The sequence below is a fragment of the Kogia breviceps genome, chromosome 1 (genome assembly GCF_026419965.1).
Source record: "Kogia breviceps isolate mKogBre1 chromosome 1, mKogBre1 haplotype 1, whole genome shotgun sequence".
Taxonomy (NCBI): domain Eukaryota; kingdom Metazoa; phylum Chordata; class Mammalia; order Artiodactyla; family Physeteridae; genus Kogia; species Kogia breviceps.
In genome coordinates, this window is record NC_081310.1 from 190,729,147 (window position 1) to 190,748,418 (window position 19,272).

Below are 19,272 nucleotides of genomic sequence, written 5' to 3' on the forward strand. Positions count from 1 at the left end.
CTCCAGGCTGCACACAGTGTGCCCCTGGGCTGGGACCGCTGCAAGGCCCCACTGGCCCCTCTGCAGTTGCCGGGGCGGCCTCTACCAGAGGACAGCTGGCAGCTTGGCTCTGCTGCTCCTGGAACCTGTCACAGGCACATGAGCCTGCCTTGGCTGCTGTCCCAGGAACCTAGGGCCTCTGCCCGGTTGCCTCGCAAGGCTTGCTTTCCCCATTGATCCCCTCTGACGTCTGGCCAGGCTTTCGGCTGAGACCTGCTCTGTTGTGCTTGTGTCTGTGGCTGGGAACAGCTGATGCTGGGACCAAAAGATAGGACAGGGCTTCCCTGGTGGCGCAGTGGTTGAGAGTCTGCCTGCTGATGCAGGGGACGCGGGTTCGTGCCCCGGTCCGGGAAGATCCCACATGCCGTGGAGCGGCTGGGCCTGTGAGCCATGGCTGCTGAGCCTGCGCGTCCGGAGCCTGTGCTCCGCAACGGGAGAGGCCACAACAGTGAGAGGCCCCTGTACCACCAAAAAAAAAAAAAAAAAAAAAAAAAAGATAGGACAATTTCTTCTGGCCCTGCTTGGGACCCCCAGGGCGCTGCCAGGGCCAGCCTCATGGTGACTCACGCAGTAGCTGGGGCTGGAAAGGATCCTCGGATTTGGCTGGGAAAAGGCCTAAGCATCCTCCCATCTAATCCGTCTTGGGCCAGGCTCTTTTGAAATGCTGGTGGCACCTCCAAAGCTGGACTCAGGTTTTCCTCTGCCAAAAGGGAACCAGAGCTTTCCCCCAATGGACAGAAAGAAACTTGTAAGTTAATGGCCACTCTTTTCTTGATTTTACCTTTTTCTCCAACAAACTTTTCTGGAACTTCTGCTGCCTGTAACCACTTGTTGGCAGAGAAATGCCAGCAGACAGACAAATGAACAAGGAGCCCTCAAGTATTAATGGGAAAACTCGGAGGCAGCCACCTGCTTATTTTGACAGTGCCCATTTGACAGTGGCATTTTCCTCCTGGGACTGCAAGCTCACGGCTGTGACATCATATTTGATTTTATAATGGAGTGTCGGTTTGAGTTAATTAAACAGCTCTCTGTAAATTCAACTTGAAATAATGAAACCAGAAGCCAGCTTTCCCTTCTTTGGGGGCCCTGTCAGAAACACCACAACCCCGACTTGTTCTGCCTCCTAAAAAAGTGGAAGAGTCCTGGTCTAGTTCAAGTCCCAATTTACAGAAGAGCAAACCCAAGTGGTGGCACTGCTGGGGGGTGGGTAAAAAAGTGCCCCCGATCGGCACGGTGTCCTCCTCTTCCCCTCCAGCATCCATTACCAGGCACGATGCCTCCTCCGCCCTCCCCCAGGTCCCCCCCCCCCCCCCCCACAAGGCCTGCCCTTCCTGTGACAACTCTCCCTGTTCTGGCTGCTGCCACCTACCTCTGATTGTATCCTTGGCTGCTCCCAAGATTGGTACCAGCTTTTGGTTTTTTTTTTTTTTTTAATACAATTTTTTTCTGGTTTTCATTATAAATGAATGTTTATTCATCGTTTTTAAAAAATAGGAATTGAGCTGGTGCGGAAGTTTGTGAGGCACTGGTTTTGAGCTCACAGGCTAAAGCTCTCTGGGGACACATTCACAGTCATAGTGGGATCAGCTCAGCCCCATTTACCTGGACTGCCTTGGTCTGAAACAGGAAGTCCTGCATCCCAGGAAACTTCCCAGAGTCCAGCGCAAACTGAGATAATTAGTCACCGTACAGAACAGCTGGGGGACCCTTTCGAATGACTAATTTCCAATAATTGAGGCTGTGAGGATCTCAAACAACCAGCTTTTGGGCTTTGCAGATAACTGTGGCATTGGACAGTGGGGTCTGGGCCTACACGTAGATAAGCAAAAACAAAATACCCCATGAATCCTAGGGAACCTACTATTAATGCTGGAGGAGTAACCTCTATTTTCAACCTCTTTGGACAAGACCACCCTCTATGTGCCTCTTCACTCAACTCACACAGAAATTTTGGGGCCTGTGGGGGATCCTGCAGGGGTTGCCCAGATCTACAGCCTCCTAGCTCTCAAGAGGAGGGAGGGGGTCTTCAGAACTCAGGTGGGCATGGCCCTCATGGGGCCAGGGCCAGGGCAGGGCCTGGGGGGCACAGGGCTGGTCCGGTTCTTACCGAATTGATCCAGTCAATGTCGTTGGAGACCCGTGTGAAGACGGAGGGCTTGCGGTAGTAGTTGCAACCGAGGGAGGACCCAAAGCTGACCACGCCGTGCACTTGCCACTGGCCGTTAGCCGCTTGGCAGTTCAGTGGTCCGCCAGAGTCCCCCTGGGGAAGGCCAGAGTTCTGTCGGGAGGGGCCTTTGAGCTTGGGTGGGGCGATGGGAGGGGAGGGGAAGGGGCTACCCCTCAGAGCCCCGTGTTTTACATGTTGGCAGTGCATTTAGATTGTTCCATGGTGGGCTGCCATATTCTCGGAGGCCAGCCCTTGCGGTCACAGCTCAGGATGGCACCATAATACCAACAGGAACTAGCACTTATTCTTTCTGTGTGCCTGGAATGGTGCTAAGCACTTTATAGGCCTTATCTCATTTAATCTTTACCAAAATCTGTGAGGTAAGTGTTGCAGTATCCCCATTTCATCAAAGAGGAAAGCAGAAGCCCTCAGACTGAGGCCGTGCAAGCAGTAAATGAAGGAGCTGAGATGTGTCCCAGAGTTAGAATGCCATGCGCTCAATCACCACTGGCCATTTCCTCCCATTGATGGAGTTTCCTGGGGGCCCGTCTGCCTGGGCAGAGAGTGTAGGGTCTCAGTGTGATTTGAAGGACATGTGAAGCTCCTTCCCGCTCCGCTTCAAAGTCCACTACATAGGGGCTTCCCTGGTGGCGCAGTGGTTGAGAGTCCGCCTGCCAATGCAGGAGACACGGGTTCGTGTCCCGGTCCGGGAAGATCCCACATGCCGCGGAGCAACTAAACCCGTGAGCCATGGCCGCTGGGCCTGCGCGTCCGGAGCCTGTGCTTCGCAAAGGGAGAGGCCACAGCAGTGAGAGGCCCGCATACCACAAAAAAAAAAAAAAAAAAAAAAAAAAAAAAGTCCACTACATAGCAAGTCCTTTTGGTTAAGACACTTATCAGAAAGGCTCTGTGGCAACTACCATGAAGGGATACGTTGGGTCATGAATGGAATTAATTCAACAGATAAACTTGAAATCACCTTAGAAAGGTCCTAACCCAGCAAATATGTCCCTTGGCTCCCTTACTACACAGAGGAAAGAATAAGAGAGATGACAGTAATGAGAGACCTCAATGAGACCCAAGGAAGGACTTCCCAGCAGTGAGACGGTGGACACTACTACAAGGAGAATCTCAAAACATCTTTTCTGGAGACTGCAAGGACAAAGGTCAGGGTTCACATGTGTGAAGCTGTTTCCCAGTGTTTTTGCCAGCAGGTGGGAGGATGGAGTCTAGGACCCTGAGAGACTCTCCTCATCCTCAGCCTCATTTTGTCGGTGTGTGTGTGTGTGTGTGTGTGTGGGGGGGGTCACCTGACTTCCTGCACTCACATTGCAGCTGGAGATCACACCATCACCCCCAACACAGATCATATGGGTCTTCACAGTGCTGCCCCACCAACCAGGTTGGGAGCATGTGGCAGAGTCCACAGCCAGCAGCTCGCCCTGCTGCAGGATGTCAGGAAGAGCTCCGCTGGCTGCATGAGACAAGAGAGAAGGTGTTACAGGGACAAAGGGACTCCTGAGAAAAAGCGAGTAGTGGATGCCCAGCCCCTTTCTTCCTGGTCCCTCTTACTTCCCTCCATCCATAGGGTTGCCATGGGAGCAGCCAAGTTTGCCCATACTGTATCCTCATAGTTGATTGGGTAGTGTTCTGGCCACTGCTGATTGGTTCAGGGGTGAACACCTGACCCCAGCTAAGCCAATGAGCTCCTTCTCCTGGGAATTTGGGGGTGAGACTAAGAAATCCCAGCCAGAGAGGATATAAATCTGGGAGCTGCTGGTAGTGGCTGCCATTTTCTTCCAGGGAGAAAAGGATGAAGTAGATCCATGAAGAAAAGAAATTCTGAGAGAGGGTTTCCTGAGTTTCTCATAGTCTTTCAGCCCCTGATTCTCTCCTGTTCCTGAAGCCTGGTTGTCTCTGTTCTTGGCTGAGTCTCTTAAATCCTTATAACAAACTCTACATCTTGCTGTGCTGGCTCCATGGTTTCTACCACTTACCTTAAATATGATGGTGAGCCTGCTGGCATCTGGAGACCCAGCTTGGGGAAAATACTTGAATGCATTGAAAGTAGAGCTTTCCTAATGGTTCCCAATGACACTGCCACCATCACTTTCATTACTATCATCACTGCTACTCATGTCAAAGACTAATAATATTCTTCACTTGCATTTTATTAGGCCGTTCAAAATACTAAGCTAATCCTCACAGTAAGTATTTATTCCTATTTTGGACATTGGGACAGATGGGACACTGAAGCCAAGAGAAGTTAAGCAGCTTTCCCAAGACCATCCTAATTAACGCTAGTCTAACCTGTATTATATTTTGCAAGTGTATAAGCATTTTCACATCTCTTTTGTCATCTCTTTTAATCTTTGCCAACTGTATTTCCATTTTACAGATGAGAAAACTGACGCTAAGTTTACACAGCTAGTGACCAGCAGAGCTGGGTATAAAGCCAAGCATTTGGACCCTTCCCTGGCTCTTGCTGCCTCCAGTGAAATACTTTCTGCCTGGGTGTTTTCTGATAAGTGAGCCAGTGCTTGTGCTTGTATCTCAATAAACATGAGATACATTTCCCACTTCTTACTTCTGCTGAGTTTCCATGTATCCATGTTTTTGCAGATAAGCCAGCCAAGAGGGTGTATGTGTGTATGTGTGTATGAGTGTATGTGTGTTGATGTACCTCTGTAAAAAACGTGTCACTTATACTTATAGATATATGTCGTTATGAAAAAAAACCCCACTTATCTGCATGAGCCTTCCTAGAGTTTTCCAAACCTCTGGTGATTTTCCAAGGGGAGGGCAGGTCCTCTGTTCCTTCTTGGTGGCCTACTGTCATTGGATTTCTGACCCTTAGGGCTTATGTCAAAAGGAGACCCACATGTAGCCAGGGTCTGAGCAGTAAGGTCAGGTGGCACGTGGGACAGATGAGTTTTGAGATGGGGAGCAGAGAGTCTGATGAGGGCCCCAGGGACCTTTGTGGAGCTCTGGAATCCTGAGGTCACAGAGTGAATGCTATTTTGGACTCTGGCTTTGGGGCATAAAAAAGGGACTTCTGGGGACTTCCCTGGTGGCCCAGTGGTTAGGACTCTGCACTTCCACTGCAGGGGGCATGGGTTCGATCCCTGGCTGGGGAAGTAAGATCCCACATCCCACATGCCGCGTGGCATGGCCAGTAAAGGGGAAGAAAAAGAAAAGGGACTTTTGTGCCAGAAGTCATGTAGTCAATATAACCCTCATTCTGTCATAGCGAGAGTGACAATTAACACACAACACCTATTATGTGCCAGGCGCTGGGCTAAGTGCTTCCCATGGATTATTGACAACTCTGTGATACAGGTGCTGTTATTATCCCCATTTTACAGATGAGGAAACTTCAGTGTGGAAAAGCTAATTAAATAACGTGCCAAAGGTCACATAGCAAGTAAGTGGAGGAGCTGGATTTGAACCCAGGCAGTCTGAATTCTTATCCATCTACACTCTCCTGCTTCTCCAAGGCAGCAGCCATTTTTTCCAGACTCCCTGGATGATGAGTGGGGAGAGAGCCCCTGACTGGACAGGGGTGACATTGCCTCCCTTCCCTCCCTTGGGATCCTTGGGGTTCCTGGCACCCACTTACTCTGCAGCCTTCCCCAGCCCGTGACATAGCACATGTAGTTGTTGGGTAGAATGGCACCAGCGGGCGGTAGGCAGCCTAGCTGGATCTTGTCAGTCAGGGCGATGGGGTTGGCGAGTTTGAGCAGGGCAATGTCGTTCCTGGGTTTGTAAAGAGGCAGAGCATAAAGAGAGGGTTGACTGGTCCTGCCCCAATTATATTTCTGATTCTAGCCCCAGCGGGGACCATTGAACCCCCTCCTTGGCCAGCCTGATGGTGAATCTTCCTTCTGTTGGGGCTACGAGGGATTGGGGAGCAGCTGTGGTTAAACTCCAGGATTGCATTTTGTCCCTGGTGGAGCTTGGAGCCCTAAATTCCCCTGAGGCCTTTCAGGGGACTGTACAGAACAGGGAGGGCAAATAGGTTTGTCTTGCAATATCTACTCCGATGGATTAGTTTGTGGCTGCCTGGCAGGCTGTGTTGACAAGGATTCTGAGGCTCTGTCCAGGGTCAGCAAGAAAATAAATCCATGACTGCTTGGTAATGTCTGTCCCAGCCGTATGCCTCCCATGTTTGGTTTAGAAAACAGTAGATGTTCAGGCTGAAAGGCCTTTTTGCCTTTACTCTTTACTCTCCCTTCCACCTTGAGTTCTGTGGCCAGATTTATCCATTAGTCTCACGTCCTTGTCTAGGAAAGCTTTAGTGATTGGCAGATTACATTTTCCACGATGGCTGCAATGAGATCTCCCATCCCATTGGTGCTTGTTGCAATGTGATGTTGACACTCTGTCCTTTGAGAGGAGAGGTCTGGGTTTCTTCCCTCTGGTTGGGGGGTGGGGGACTGTGATATAGAGGAAGTGACACCATGTGACTTCTGAGACTAGGGCATGAGAAAATGCAGCTTCTGTCTGGTCCTTCAGGACTCCTGTTCTTGGATCCTAACCTCTGTGCCGTGAAGAAGCCTAGGCCACACAGAGAGTCCACATGTATGTGAAAAGGTCCTTCTCCACTCTCTGCCCACCCATCTCCTCCCCATCTCTTAAGGCTTCCCTGGACCCATCCTGTGTCGTTTTACGGCTTTCCAGCGTCTCGTCTGTGTGTATTTCATCTAGTTGACAAGTCCCTTTGGGGGCAGAGACTGACCCATGAGTCACGGACACCCCACGTCCTTTGTGCACCATCATTGGTGCTGGGCCACGGCAGGCTGCCTGATGAAGGATCACAGGGTGTTATGGCCACAGGGCGTCCTCCTGCTCTCCCCAGGGCTGTGATGCGGAGTCTCCTGGAAGATTTGGCAGAGTGAACTTCCTGGGCAGCCATTCAGGAGTGGCATCTCGGGCTGCAGAAGAGGCCTTGCATGGGGATAAATTATGCCGATTTGAAGAGATGGCTGGGGTTCTTCTTTCTAAAGGCCTTTCTGGAACTGCAGATCTGCTCTTGGGGATTGGGGGAGGATGATGGATACCTCTGGGTTTCGGGAAGGTGATGGGGAAGCAGGAAAAGGGAAGATAACTTTCTGTCCCCAGAAAGTGGGGACAATCATGGCGACGCTGACGATGAAAGTGTATTGAAGATGTGCTCAGATCAGGCCACTGCTGGGCACACGACACCCGATTTAACGCTGCTTTCCGGATCTGTAACTTCAGGCAAGTTCCTTCACTTCCTAGGTCACGGTTTCCTCATCTGTGACTTGGGGATAATAACAGTACCTCCCGCCTGGGGCTGTTGTGAGGAATAAATATGATAACACTCAGGAAACACCTAGCACAGCGCCTGGCACAAGGAAAGCGCTAAGTGTTAGTTGGCGCGATTGTGCAAACTAACTCCTGGGGTTGGAAGAGAGCTCGCTGGGAAGGCGGCCTGGACTGTGAGGTTCTGGAGGGTTGGCGACCCCCACCACTCCTGCCCGTCCTAGTGGAGGACCGGGCTGGCTGGGCACAGTCTCTGCTGGTCACTGGAGGGCCTATGCTTGCTTGTGTGATCAGAAAGGGGGTGTCCCCTGAACTCCAATGATAGGCTCAGGTTTAGGCTGTCCCCTAAACCCTGCAGGACTGGGGGCCTTGTGTGTTTCACTCACTGTTGTTTCCTGGTGCCTAGAACAGGGCCTGGCATATAGTAGGTGCCCAACAGATACGTGTGGAATGAAGGTGTGAGTGAAACCGTGGCTGTGAATTTTGTTTAACACCACCTGGATCTCAGGATTAGTGATGATGAAAGAAATCTGATGTTCCAGCAAATATTCCCTGCCCCTACGTGTGCCCGCTCCCTGGGATAGGGGGTGGAGATTCAGGGGTGAATCAGGCATGGCCCAGCCCTTGCAAACTTCCAGCTAGAAGGGGACTTAGATGTGAATTAATCTCTAATGCACCTCGAGAGTGGACCGGGCGGGAGGAAGGGGTTGATTCCGCCAGTTTTCTGACGGGCAGAGAACCTTCCCTTCCTCTTCTTCCTCTCCCTCCTTTTTTTCCACTTCCTGGGACTACACCCCTCTACTTTGATGGCTCAGACATAGATCCCAGCACTTAGACCTCTTTATTGCACCATTATTGTACTACTACTGCTAATAGCCCACACATATGGTTTCTATCATGTGCCAGGACTTTTTCTAAGTGCTTTACATACATTATCTCATTTAATCCTCACAACAACCCTAGAGGTAGACACTATTACTGTCCTTATTTTACCAAAGAGGAAACTGAGGCACAGAAAAGCTAAGGAACTCGTGCTGGGCCGCACGGTCAGTATTCGTATCTAAGCCTCCAGGCTCCGGAAACTCGACCCCTAACCACCACCCGGCACTGCCTTCCAGCCACACTTCTGGCCATGGGCTCCTGAGAGCAGGCGAGGTGACCCGTGCATCTCTGTGCGTCCGGCACCAAGCGCGGCGTGTGGGGCGTGGCGGGTGAACATAGGGTGGTATGCGCTTGTCTACGAGGAGCTGGGGGATGCGGAGTTGCCATCTCCCTGCAGGTCGGGGGACAGTCGCTGGGGGGCTTTGCAGAGCTCTGCGCCCCTTGCCAGCTTCTTGTGTGTGTTACCCCAGGCTGTCCCAGCAGAGTATCAGGGGATCCTTGAAAAATGTCAAAGGCGCGTTGGGCGGGGGCACAGAGTAGGGGACAGTGGAGGGACTGTGTCCTACTCCACTCAGAGTGGGACCTGCAGACCTATCCCTGTGTCCCCAGGACTTGGCACAGAATAAATACACGGTCAGTGAGCGCCTGGGGTGGACAGGGGAGCTGCAAGCTTAACCCGCAGGAGATCCAGGTCACTCTGACAGTCTTTGCCTCTCCCTCCCCTAGTCACACCCCAGCCCAGGCGTCTTTGGGGCTGAGAGCTCCTCCCCCCTCCCTACAGAAGGAGCAAAGGATGGGGCAGGGTTGCACCCACTGCCTTCTGGGAGACACCCCACCCCCTCTCTGCACCCCTGCCAACCCACCCCCCCAAGCGCACCCAGACAGAACACACCCTTTGGAGAGCTGGTTGGAGTTCCGGTCCTCTTGCACCACAAGCTTGGAGACCCTGACGGCCAGCGAGCCGGGCTCATGGGTGGCGAGGCAGTGCTGGCCCAGCACCACGCGGTAGGTCCTGGAGCAACTGGGAGAGAGGGGGCCGAGCGGGGAAGGGAAGCTCTGGGCTGTCCTTTCCTCTCTCTGGGCCCCTATGGGCAGGGACACCTCCGATCAATGCACTGTCTGGAGGCCTGGCTCTGGATAATGCTGGGATGGGCCCAAGTCAGTGCCTGCTCTAAGAGCTACTAGTTGGCGCTGGGAATTTTTCTTCCCTCCGGGCAATCGGTTAGTTATAATAACTATAACCAAACAGTAATTGCAACTATATTATACCAACTGTAAACTATGATATAAAATAAAAGTTATGATCATATAAACTCTGTGTTACTATGGGGGAAGTGAGATGGATACAGAGATAACAGCAGTCATTTACCCTCAAGGGCATCTTTTAGTTTAACCCCTCACCTCCCATTTTTAGATGGGGAACTTGAGGCTCAGGGAGGAGTAAATGGTCCAGAGTCTTGCAGCTCGTTAGTGACGATTCAGAGCTAGAACCAGGACTCCTGATGCCCAGCCCTCTATTGTTTCCCCCTGCCCGCCTCATAGAACTTGTGAATCAGGTGAGGAGGAGGAACCTCTCCTGGCTACGAGGGCATCACATTGGCCCAGTGGAAACTCCAGTGAGCAGCAGCCAGTGTGAGATAAGCAGAGGCTGTAGGGAGGGAAGAGGACAGGTGAACAATGAATGCCACAGAGCCTTTCCTGTCCCTTGTGGGCCTTTATAATGGTGCTAGTTCACTTTTACTGAGCACTTACTAAGAGCCAGCCCCGTTAACGCATCACCACATTTAATCCACACTAAATTCCGTTCCCTGATTTTTAGCAGGTGATGGTATTGAGGCTTGGAGTAGTTGTTCAAGTTACTCGAGGGAACCCAGTTCCAGATCCTGAGGCCACATCTCGTTCCCCCAAGAGGACAGGAAATGGGCCTCCTCCCTTTCCTTAGTCCCCCTCAGCGCCCCGCAAGGGATACTTAATCCATGTCATGTACGGGCCCATCAACTGACCAACAGACTGAGCTATACATTGATGAGAACTTGTTTCTCGGCTGAGGAGGTGGTTATGCGCAAGACTCCTTTACACAGGGTGGTTCAGGCCATCTGGGCTCCAACTCTGAGAGGTGAGCACTGGCCAGTGGGGTGAGTGGGCTGGGAGACTGGGGAAGAGCATTTACCTGATGTAGTGGGCAGCTGTCAGGACCCAGTTTTGGTCTATCAGAGACGCTCCGCAGGTGTGGCACCACCGGCCATTGGAGCTGTGCTGCAGGGAGACCTGGGAAGAAGTGCAGGTGCTCTGGTCACTGAAAGCACCAGGCTCCTCTGCTCTGCAGCTTCCCAGCCCTGAGAGCGGGGCCAGGGTAAGGTGAGCAAGGCACTCACCTCAGGTGCAAAATCTAAGGGGGCATCAAGAAACTCAGTAATCAGGATAAATAACATTTTAGTAATCATTAGAAAATTAGCACAAAAAATCTCTGATGAACAGAATGTCAAAAATTTAAATAAAGACACTATTAAAAAGTAATTGTTGGGCTTCCCTGGTGGCACAGTGGTTAAGAATCTGCCTGCCAATGCAGGGGGCACGGGTTCGAGCCCTGGTCTGGGAAGATCCCACATGCCGCGGAGCAACTAAGCCCGTGTAAGCCCGTGTGCCACAACTACTGAGCCTGCGCTCTAGAGCCTGCGAGCCACAACTACTGAGCCTGTGTGCCACGACTACTGAAGCCCGTGCGCCTAGAGCCCGAGCTCCGCGACAAGAGAAGCCACGACAATGAGAAGCCCGCGCACCGCAAGGGAGAGTAGCCCCCCGCTCGCCGCAACTAGAGAAAGCCCGTGTGCAGCAAAGAAGACCCAACGCAGCCAAAAAGAAAATAAATAAAAAGTGATGGTTTTGAACATCTTTCGGCAACATGACTTGTTGGAGTTTTTCCCTTCTTGGGAGCTATTTCTTTAGGACATATTCCTCCAATTTAATATATGTAAACCAAAATTTTGATTCTCCCCCCCCCCCCCCCGCCAAGTCTGTGCTTTCTCATCTTGGTAAATGGCAACCCCACTGTAGCTGCTGCTCAGGCCAAAACACTAGGCAGTGCATTTGATGCTTCCCTTTCTCTCATATGCCTCATTCTAATCTACCAGCAAATCCCGTCAGCTCTACTTCCAGAATATGTAGACAGAACGTATCCCTCTTACCACCTCAACTGCTGGTCCCAACCATCTTTAACTCTCCCCTGGATTATTATTGTAGCTTCCTATGTATTCTCCCTGCTGTCCCCATGGCCCCTCCCTCACCCCATTTCTCAACACAGCAGCCAGAATGATCCTTTTAAAATGTAAGCATGATTATATCTCTTCTCTGCTCGAACAGCCAGTGGCTTCCCCTATTACACAGTGTAAACCCCACACTGAACAAGGCTCTACAAATCTCTACATGACCTCCCTGACCTTATAGGCTCCCACTCCCTTCTGCTCCAGCCACGCTGACCTCCACCAGGTTCTGGAAATACACCAAGCCCACTTCTACCTCAGGGTCTTTGCACTTGCTGTTCCTTCTGCCTGGACTATTCTTCTCTTATGTATTAGCATAACTTTCTCCTTCACTTCCTACAGGTCGGTGCTCAAGGTTTTCTTCTCTGTGAGGCCTTCTGTGACCTTACCTAAAACAGAGTATGTACACTCACGTGCACATGTACATCCTTACACACGTATGCACACATATGAACACACAGGTCTCTTTTCCTCTGGTCCTGCTTTATTCTTCATCATAGTATCTATCATCACCTGACGTTATGAATTTACCCATTCAATTGTTTATTGTCTCACTCTCCCACTTGAATATAAGCTCTGTGAATTTTTTTTCCCACTGCTGTATTCCAGGTGCCTAGAACAGTACATGTCTCATGGTGGGTCCTTTATAAATTGAACAAGTGAGTGAATCAGCAAATGAATGAATGAATGGATGAATGGATGAGTGAGAGAATGAATGAAAGTAGACTCACCAGGCAAGGGTCTGGTCTTTCCTGCAGAACTTGTCACCTGTTGCTCTAGTTTTTCCCTCAAGACTAAACCCACTGATAGAAATATGAAAATACATAAGTGTACCTTACCCTACAGCTCCTCAACTTTAAAAAAATATTTTTGTATTCTTTTTTTTTTTTTTTTTTTTTTTTGTGGTACACGGGCCTCTCACTGTTGTGGCCTCTCCCGTTGCGGAGCACAGGCTCCGGACGCGCAGGCTCAGCGGCCATGGCTCACAGGCCCAGCCGCTCCGCGGCATGTGGGATCTTCCCGGACCGGGGCATGAACCCACGTCCCCTGCATCGGCAGGCGGATTCTCAACCACTGCGCCACCAGGGAAGCCCTATTTTTGTATTCTTAAAAAATGTATTTTATTTTATTTATTTTTGGCTGCATTGGGTCTTAGTTGCTGCACCCGGGCTTTCTCTAGTTTCAGCAAGTGGGAGCTACTCTTCATTGCGGTGCGTGGGCTTCTCATTGCGGTGGCTTCTCTTGTTGCGGACCACGGGCTCTAGGCGCGCAGGCTTCAGTAGTTGCAGCATGTGGGCTCAGTAGTTGTGGCAAGTACACTTAGTTGCTCTGTGACATATGGGATCTTCCCGGACCAGGCATCGAACCCGTGTCCTCTGCATTGGCAGGTGGATTCTTAGCCCCTGCGCCACCAGGGTAGTCCCTCATTTTTTTAAAACAAAAACGTGTGTCTATTTAGATTTGATAGTTTAATAGGTGTGGGTTGGAACATTAAGGCAGTTGCGTTTGGCACTGCTTGGTTCGCTGCCAAAGCTGTCCCATCTCCTTCCCCTTCCTTTCAAGTCCTTGCCAAGGCCAAGCAGAGAGGAGGGAGGTGACAGCAGAGCATTGTGTGCTCTGACCAGTGTTCCCGTGGAGGAAAAGCAGGAATGATGCCTGCTTTTCTCCAAACATCCTCATTTCTGATTATCCACGTGGCATTTTCTTGTTTGCTTGACATTGAGGGGCCTTAGATGAACTGGCTTTTTAAACAATGCTTAAAATTAGACAAAATTTAAAAAGACACCTAAACGGACGTCCCCACCCCAAAAATCCGAAAATAGGCTGCAACCATCCTACAGATGTGAAAATTTGAAATAATATGGAAACATATAATTTGTGGGTAGCTAAGTGTGGCCAAAAGAGCAAAGGTTGAACCAAATTTGAATCTCCACTTTCCCCCAGGCTAGCGGGGTGACTTTGGGCAATTATGTAACTTTTCTAAGCCCCAGTTACCTTGTCTAGAAAATGGGAATCATAATGCCATGATGCCTGTCCGGGGCTCTTGGGATGATTAACAATTACAATAGCTAACACTTTAAATGTCTAATAATTTGAACACTTACTATATGATGTTCTGAGCTCAGAGTGTGAATCAGCTCACATCATAATCACAGCAATCCCATGAGGCACTATTATTATTCCCATTTTACAGATGAGTAAACTAAGGCAACTGATAGAAATTTGTACAATGTGGTCCATGCCATAAGGGCTGTTATCCATTTTTAATATTACCCTCCGAGAAAGGTAAATTGAGTTGCTCCACTCATACAGCTACTATGTGGTAGAGCAGGGATCGTCTGGCTCCACAATCTGTCTGGAAACTTTACACATTCTACTTTAATTTTGAATCACCTAGCACTTTATTTTCGAGTGTCTGGTGGGTTATCATCTAGGATCATAATCTTGGGGTGAGTGTGGAACAAAAGAGACCTCTCAGGCAACTCAGAGCAAATTATATTTGTTTAAAATTTTGATATTTTGTTCGTTATGAAAAAGTTTGATTTTAAAAAATATTGTATTTAAATATTCATTTTGGTTACTGAGTTTTGTGGTGCCCCCTTAGATTTTGCCCCCAAAGTCCCCACCCCTGGTCCCCACCCTGCTTGCCTCACCCTGGTCCCCACCCTGCTTGACCGGCCCACCAACCCCAATAAAAAAATCTCCCAGGGAAGCAGAAGCAGGAAATGTAGAGAGACACTTCCAAGACCAACATTAATCAGTTCCCAAGGCAAGGATGCTTTTTTTTTTTTTTTTTTGCAAGGATGCTTTTGTACCAGCAGTATCAGCGGGTCCAGAGGATGCGGAAATACTTTGGTAGGCAGCACTGATTGGTTCTCAGCACAAGGATGACCTCTGCTTAAGGGGGAGGTATAGGATCTCTCTTCCAATTTCCCAGAAAAAATATATTATGGGAGTGTGAGAGAAGTGCCAAAAGAATTGGCAAAATACACAGAGCCAAGTGTATAAACTGCGAACTATCAGTCACCATCTACGATTGAAACTCTCTCTCTCTCTTTTTTTTTTTTTTTTTTTTTTTGCGGTACGCAGGCCTCTCACTGCTGTGGCCTCTCCCGTTGCGGAGCACAGGCTCCGGACGCGCAGGCTCAGCGGCCATGGCTCACGGGCCCAGCCGCTCCGCGGCACGTGGGATCTTCCCGGACCGGGGCACGAACCCGCGTCCCCTGCATCGGCAGGCGGACTCTCAACCACTGCGCCACCAGGGAAGCCCAGAAATGTATTTTTTATTGGCTAATTTTCCCATCCTGCCCTCTGAGTCCCCCCCAATCCTCATCTTTGCCAGTGCAGTAGACCCCGTGGTGGAGGGCAGAGGGGTGATGTGAGGTAGGTAAGGGCGGGGGGGCAGAAGTGGAGGGTGGGGGGACTCCCCTGCCAGGGCCAGCTGTTGCCTCTCTCATCTTCACCTCCAACCACCCTGGGCAGGTGAGTGGGGGGCCCCCAGCTGAGAGCTGTACAAAGAGAAAGCGTCGTGAGCCCAGACGACGTAACCTACACTTGCTGAATTCCCAAATCCCAAATAGAGAATCCCTGTTCTGGAAGGCTCCCCACGGGTTGTAGGGTCCTGCCCTCTGCTCCACTTATTTGGAACTCCAGCTTCCTTATAACCACAGGACTGAGTCCAGTGGGTACAGGGAGGTCCCATCCCCAGTCCCACCAGGAGACTGAAAAAGGGCCTCTGGGTGACAGGACTAACCTCCAGCCACCAATGTAGACAGCAATAGGGCCCTGATGATGGTGTGTCTGTAGGAGTCCGGTATGTGTGGCCCTGGCTAAGGCCCTGCTTTTTTTTTTTTAACATCTTTATTTGAGTATAACTGTTTTACAATAGTGTGTTAGTTTCTCCTTTACAACAAAGTGAATCAGTTATACATATACATATGTTCCCATATCTCTTCCCTCTTGTGTCACCCTCCCTATCCCACCCCTCTAGGTGGTCACAAAGCACAGAGCTGATCTCCCTGTGCTATGTGGCTGCTTCCGACTAGCTAGCTAATTTACATTTGGTAGTGTGTATATGTCCCTGCCACTCTCTCACATCGTCACAGCTTACCCTTCCCCCTCCCCATATCCTCAAGTCCATGCTCTAGTAGGTCTGTGTTTTATTCTAAGGCCCTGCTTTTATGAATGAGCTTATCGGCCAGAGTTACACTAGGAATATGCGTGATAGGGATTTTCTCAAAGCCCAATGGAAAAATGGCCTGTGTCCAAATATTTTTTTCCATTTCCCCCACCTGTCACCCTGGCACTACTTTGAAAAAATGCCAAAGGTGGATATTGAAATATGGGCTCTATCTGCTTTTAAGAGATTATGTCATGTGTTAGGGGAAGAAGAAAAATATTGTTGTTGGTCCTTGGAGTTGTGTTTTCATAGAAAATATTAGGTTAGCGTGCTGAGCAAACAGCACTCTAGGACGGTGGTTCCCAGTGGAGCTGGTATTGCCTACCAAGGGGACATTTGACAATGTCCAGAGACATTTTTGGCTGGGGAGGGGGTATTACTGGTATGTAGTGGGGAGAGTCTAGAGGGGCTGTTAAACATCCTATCAGGCCCCGGGCAGCCCGTCACAACAAGGAATTATCCCACCCTGAACGTCAGTGGCGCCGAGGTTGAGGAAGCCCGTTCTAGGCCATGCTGCGGCTTGCTGTGTGACCTTGGACAAGCCACGGAAGTCTCTAGGCCCGGGGCCTGCCCTTCTGTGAACCAGGCAGAGAAATGTGTGCCCAGTCTGTTTTGCAACAATGGGGTGAGGATTTGAAAAACACGAACATGCTTGCCCAGGAGAAGCGCAAAACAGACCCACACAGGTAGGGGTTGGCAGTCCCAGCAACAGGGAGGAGGGAGTGCTGGCCGAGGAGGGCTTTGTTGGGTTGGATCAAGATGTATCTATCGTCTCCTCCTAAGACGACAACAGTTTGTACTTCTCCAGTAACTTCATCTGTCAAGTGGGGTCAGGGCAGGAACTTCTTAGAAAGGGAGGCTGACACTCACCAAACACATATATCAGATGCACTCACTCTGTCTTACCTAATCTAAGCCTTACAAAACCTTGCACAATGGTCCCGTATTTCAAGCGAGGAAGTTGAGGTTCAGAGAGGTAAAGTGACTTGCCCAAGATCACACAGCTTCTAAGCCGCCAGAATGGGGATTCCAACATAGGTTGGTCTGATTTCCAAGCCCCTTTACTTGATGCTGCTGAAGGTGGGTGGCCTTCCGAATGTCCTCCTAGCACTGCAATAAGCCCCTTGTTTTTGGCGGGGTGGAGAAAATGAGCGAGGGTTCCTGATGGATGTTCTTGCTCTGCCTTAAACCTTCACTCTTTTTTTCCCTTTTTCTTTTTTTTCTTTGCGGTACGCGGGCCTCTCACTGCTGTGGCCTCTCCCGCTGCAGAGCACAGGCTCAGCGGCCATGGCTCACGGGCCCAGCCGCTCCGCGGCATGTGGGATCTTCCCAGACCGGGGCACGAACCCGCGTCCCCTGCATCGGCAGGCGGACCCTCAACCACTGCGCCACCAGGGAAGCCCTAAACCTTCACTCTTACTGCTTGTGGTCTGAGCACGGTGCCAGGCAGGCTAGGCTCTGGGGAGACAGTCCTGCTCTGTGACCACAGATTCTACCTTTTGCCCAGCTAGAAAAGCAGAGCAGAAAGTGGACTCCGTCTGTCAAGATCTGAGTTCAAGCCCTCACTGAGTCAGAGCTGCGCATTATAGCTTGGAGGGACAAGTCACTTCTCTCCTGGGCCCGAGTTTCTTCGATAACAATCCAGGCCTGATTGCAGGATCATTGTATGGGTGAGAAAACGGGCGTGAGACAATTTTGTAATCTCCCAAGGATCACGAGGAAGGTGAAGGAGGCTGGGGTACAGAACCCCGTTGCACTAGACGTCAGAATATCTGGGTTCTAGTCTCAACTGCATTCCCTAACGCCTTTAACAGTTTGGGCTCTTGTTTATAATCTGTAGCAGTCACTACAACAACAAACTATTTCTGAAGTTTCCTATTTTCTCTTGAATTAATGTGACTATTCCATTCTGTTCCATGTATCTGTGTTTGTTTTACTATAAAAATAAGGTTTTCCCTGTATGAGGTCACTGGACAAATACCAGTTTTGTGCATGCCATGGGCTTGCCGTGTGATCCTGGGCAAGTCACACAGGTCCTCTGGCCTGCGGCTGCCCGTGAATGAAACAGTGAGAGGGACATATGCCCGGCCTATTTCACCACATTGCTGGGAGGGTTTGAAAGTGACAGAAAACTTCACCAAACAGGCTTAAGCCAAAGAGTCATTCACTGGGACACAAGATGGAAAAGTCCAGGAGCAGGGCTCACTTCAGGCACAGCTGGATCCAGGGCTCTGGTGATGTCCCTAGGACTCAGCCTCTCTCCATCTTTTGGCTCTGCTTTCCGCTGTGAGAGTCCACTCTCAGGCTCCATTAAGTGGCCTGTAGAAGCTCCAGGTTGTCCTATGGGGACAAGAGGGCTACAGAATCTCTGACCCAGGGTTTCTCAACCATGGCACTATTGACCTTTTGGGTGATGGTTCTTTGCTATGAGAGCCCTCCTGTGCATTGTAGGATATTTAGCAGCAATCCTGGTCCCCACCCACTAGATGCCAGCAGTCCCTTCCCTCCTCCCTTAAGTTGTGACAACCAGAAATGTCTCTACACATCGCCGAATGTACCCCGGAGAGCAAAACCATCCCCTCTTCCTCTTTCCCCCATTTTGCTGTTCTAGCCTCGCATCCCTCATCCTCAAACACATCAGGGAATGAGTGAGAGCTTCCTGGTAATTCCCGCAGAAGTCCTGCAACTCTCTCTGATTGGATCTGCCTCAGGTCACATGCTCATCCCTGAACCAATTGTTGTGGTGGGGGAGGGGCTGCTAGGGTGGATTGGCCAGGCCTGGAGCACAAGTCCCACCTGTAGATCTGGGCTCCAGGCTCCTGATGGAGGTGCTGGGGAGGGAGAGCACCAAATAACAATGGAGGCTTCTGGAGGGGGAATGGAGGCTAGGAGAGAGAGTGGGTTTTACAGCCCACTTCCTCCTCTGGGGCTCAGTCCCGCACTGACCTGTTGTGGGACAACAAGGCGATCTGTGAAGTTCTAGCCTCAGCTGGGTCTTTGAGGTCTCAGCGGGGCCGGGGAGATGCAGATGCGAATTTCTCACGGGGCGTGTGACTCATTCATAAGGGTTCCTCTGAGAAGCCATATGCTCAGTGGTTAGAGGCTTGGGTTTGCTCCCCTGTGCCTCCCGGTAGTGACTCTGGTCTGCATTGTCGCTGCTCACAGGGTGGTCTGGACCAGCATAGCTTAGGATCTGATTAGAAATGGAGACTCGGGGGGGACTTCCCTGGAGGTCCAGTGGCTAAGACTTCACCTGCCAATGCAGGGGCTGTGGGTTTGATCCCTGGTTGGGGAGCTAAGATCCCACATGACTTGCGACCAAAAAACATAAAACAGAAGCAATATTGTAACGAATTCAAAAAAGACTTTAAAAACGGTCCACATCAAAAAAATCTTAAAAAAAAAAAAAGAAATGCAGACTCAGGACTTCCCTGGTGGTCCAGTTGTTAAGACTC

The 19,272-nt window shown here is 50.4% G+C and overlaps 1 protein-coding gene across 1 annotated transcript in view; it reads right to left on the reverse strand.

Moving 5' to 3' along the window:
- LOC131741076 (chymotrypsin-like elastase family member 2A) overlaps positions 1 to 19,000 on the reverse strand; it is a 20,116-nt gene extending 1,116 nt beyond the window's left edge. The window contains exons 1-8 of the mRNA XM_067026297.1: positions 18,981 to 19,000; positions 15,392 to 15,438; positions 15,070 to 15,146; positions 10,548 to 10,648; positions 9,270 to 9,398; positions 5,825 to 5,965; positions 3,538 to 3,679; positions 2,150 to 2,302 (exon numbers count right to left, since the gene is read on the reverse strand). Coding sequence (XP_066882398.1) covers positions 2,150 to 2,302; positions 3,538 to 3,679; positions 5,825 to 5,965; positions 9,270 to 9,398; positions 10,548 to 10,648; positions 15,070 to 15,146; positions 15,392 to 15,438; positions 18,981 to 19,000 — 810 coding nt within the window. The remainder of the gene's footprint in view (positions 1 to 2,149; positions 2,303 to 3,537; positions 3,680 to 5,824; positions 5,966 to 9,269; positions 9,399 to 10,547; positions 10,649 to 15,069; positions 15,147 to 15,391; positions 15,439 to 18,980) is intronic.
- Between the last annotated feature and the right edge of the window lie 272 nt (positions 19,001 to 19,272).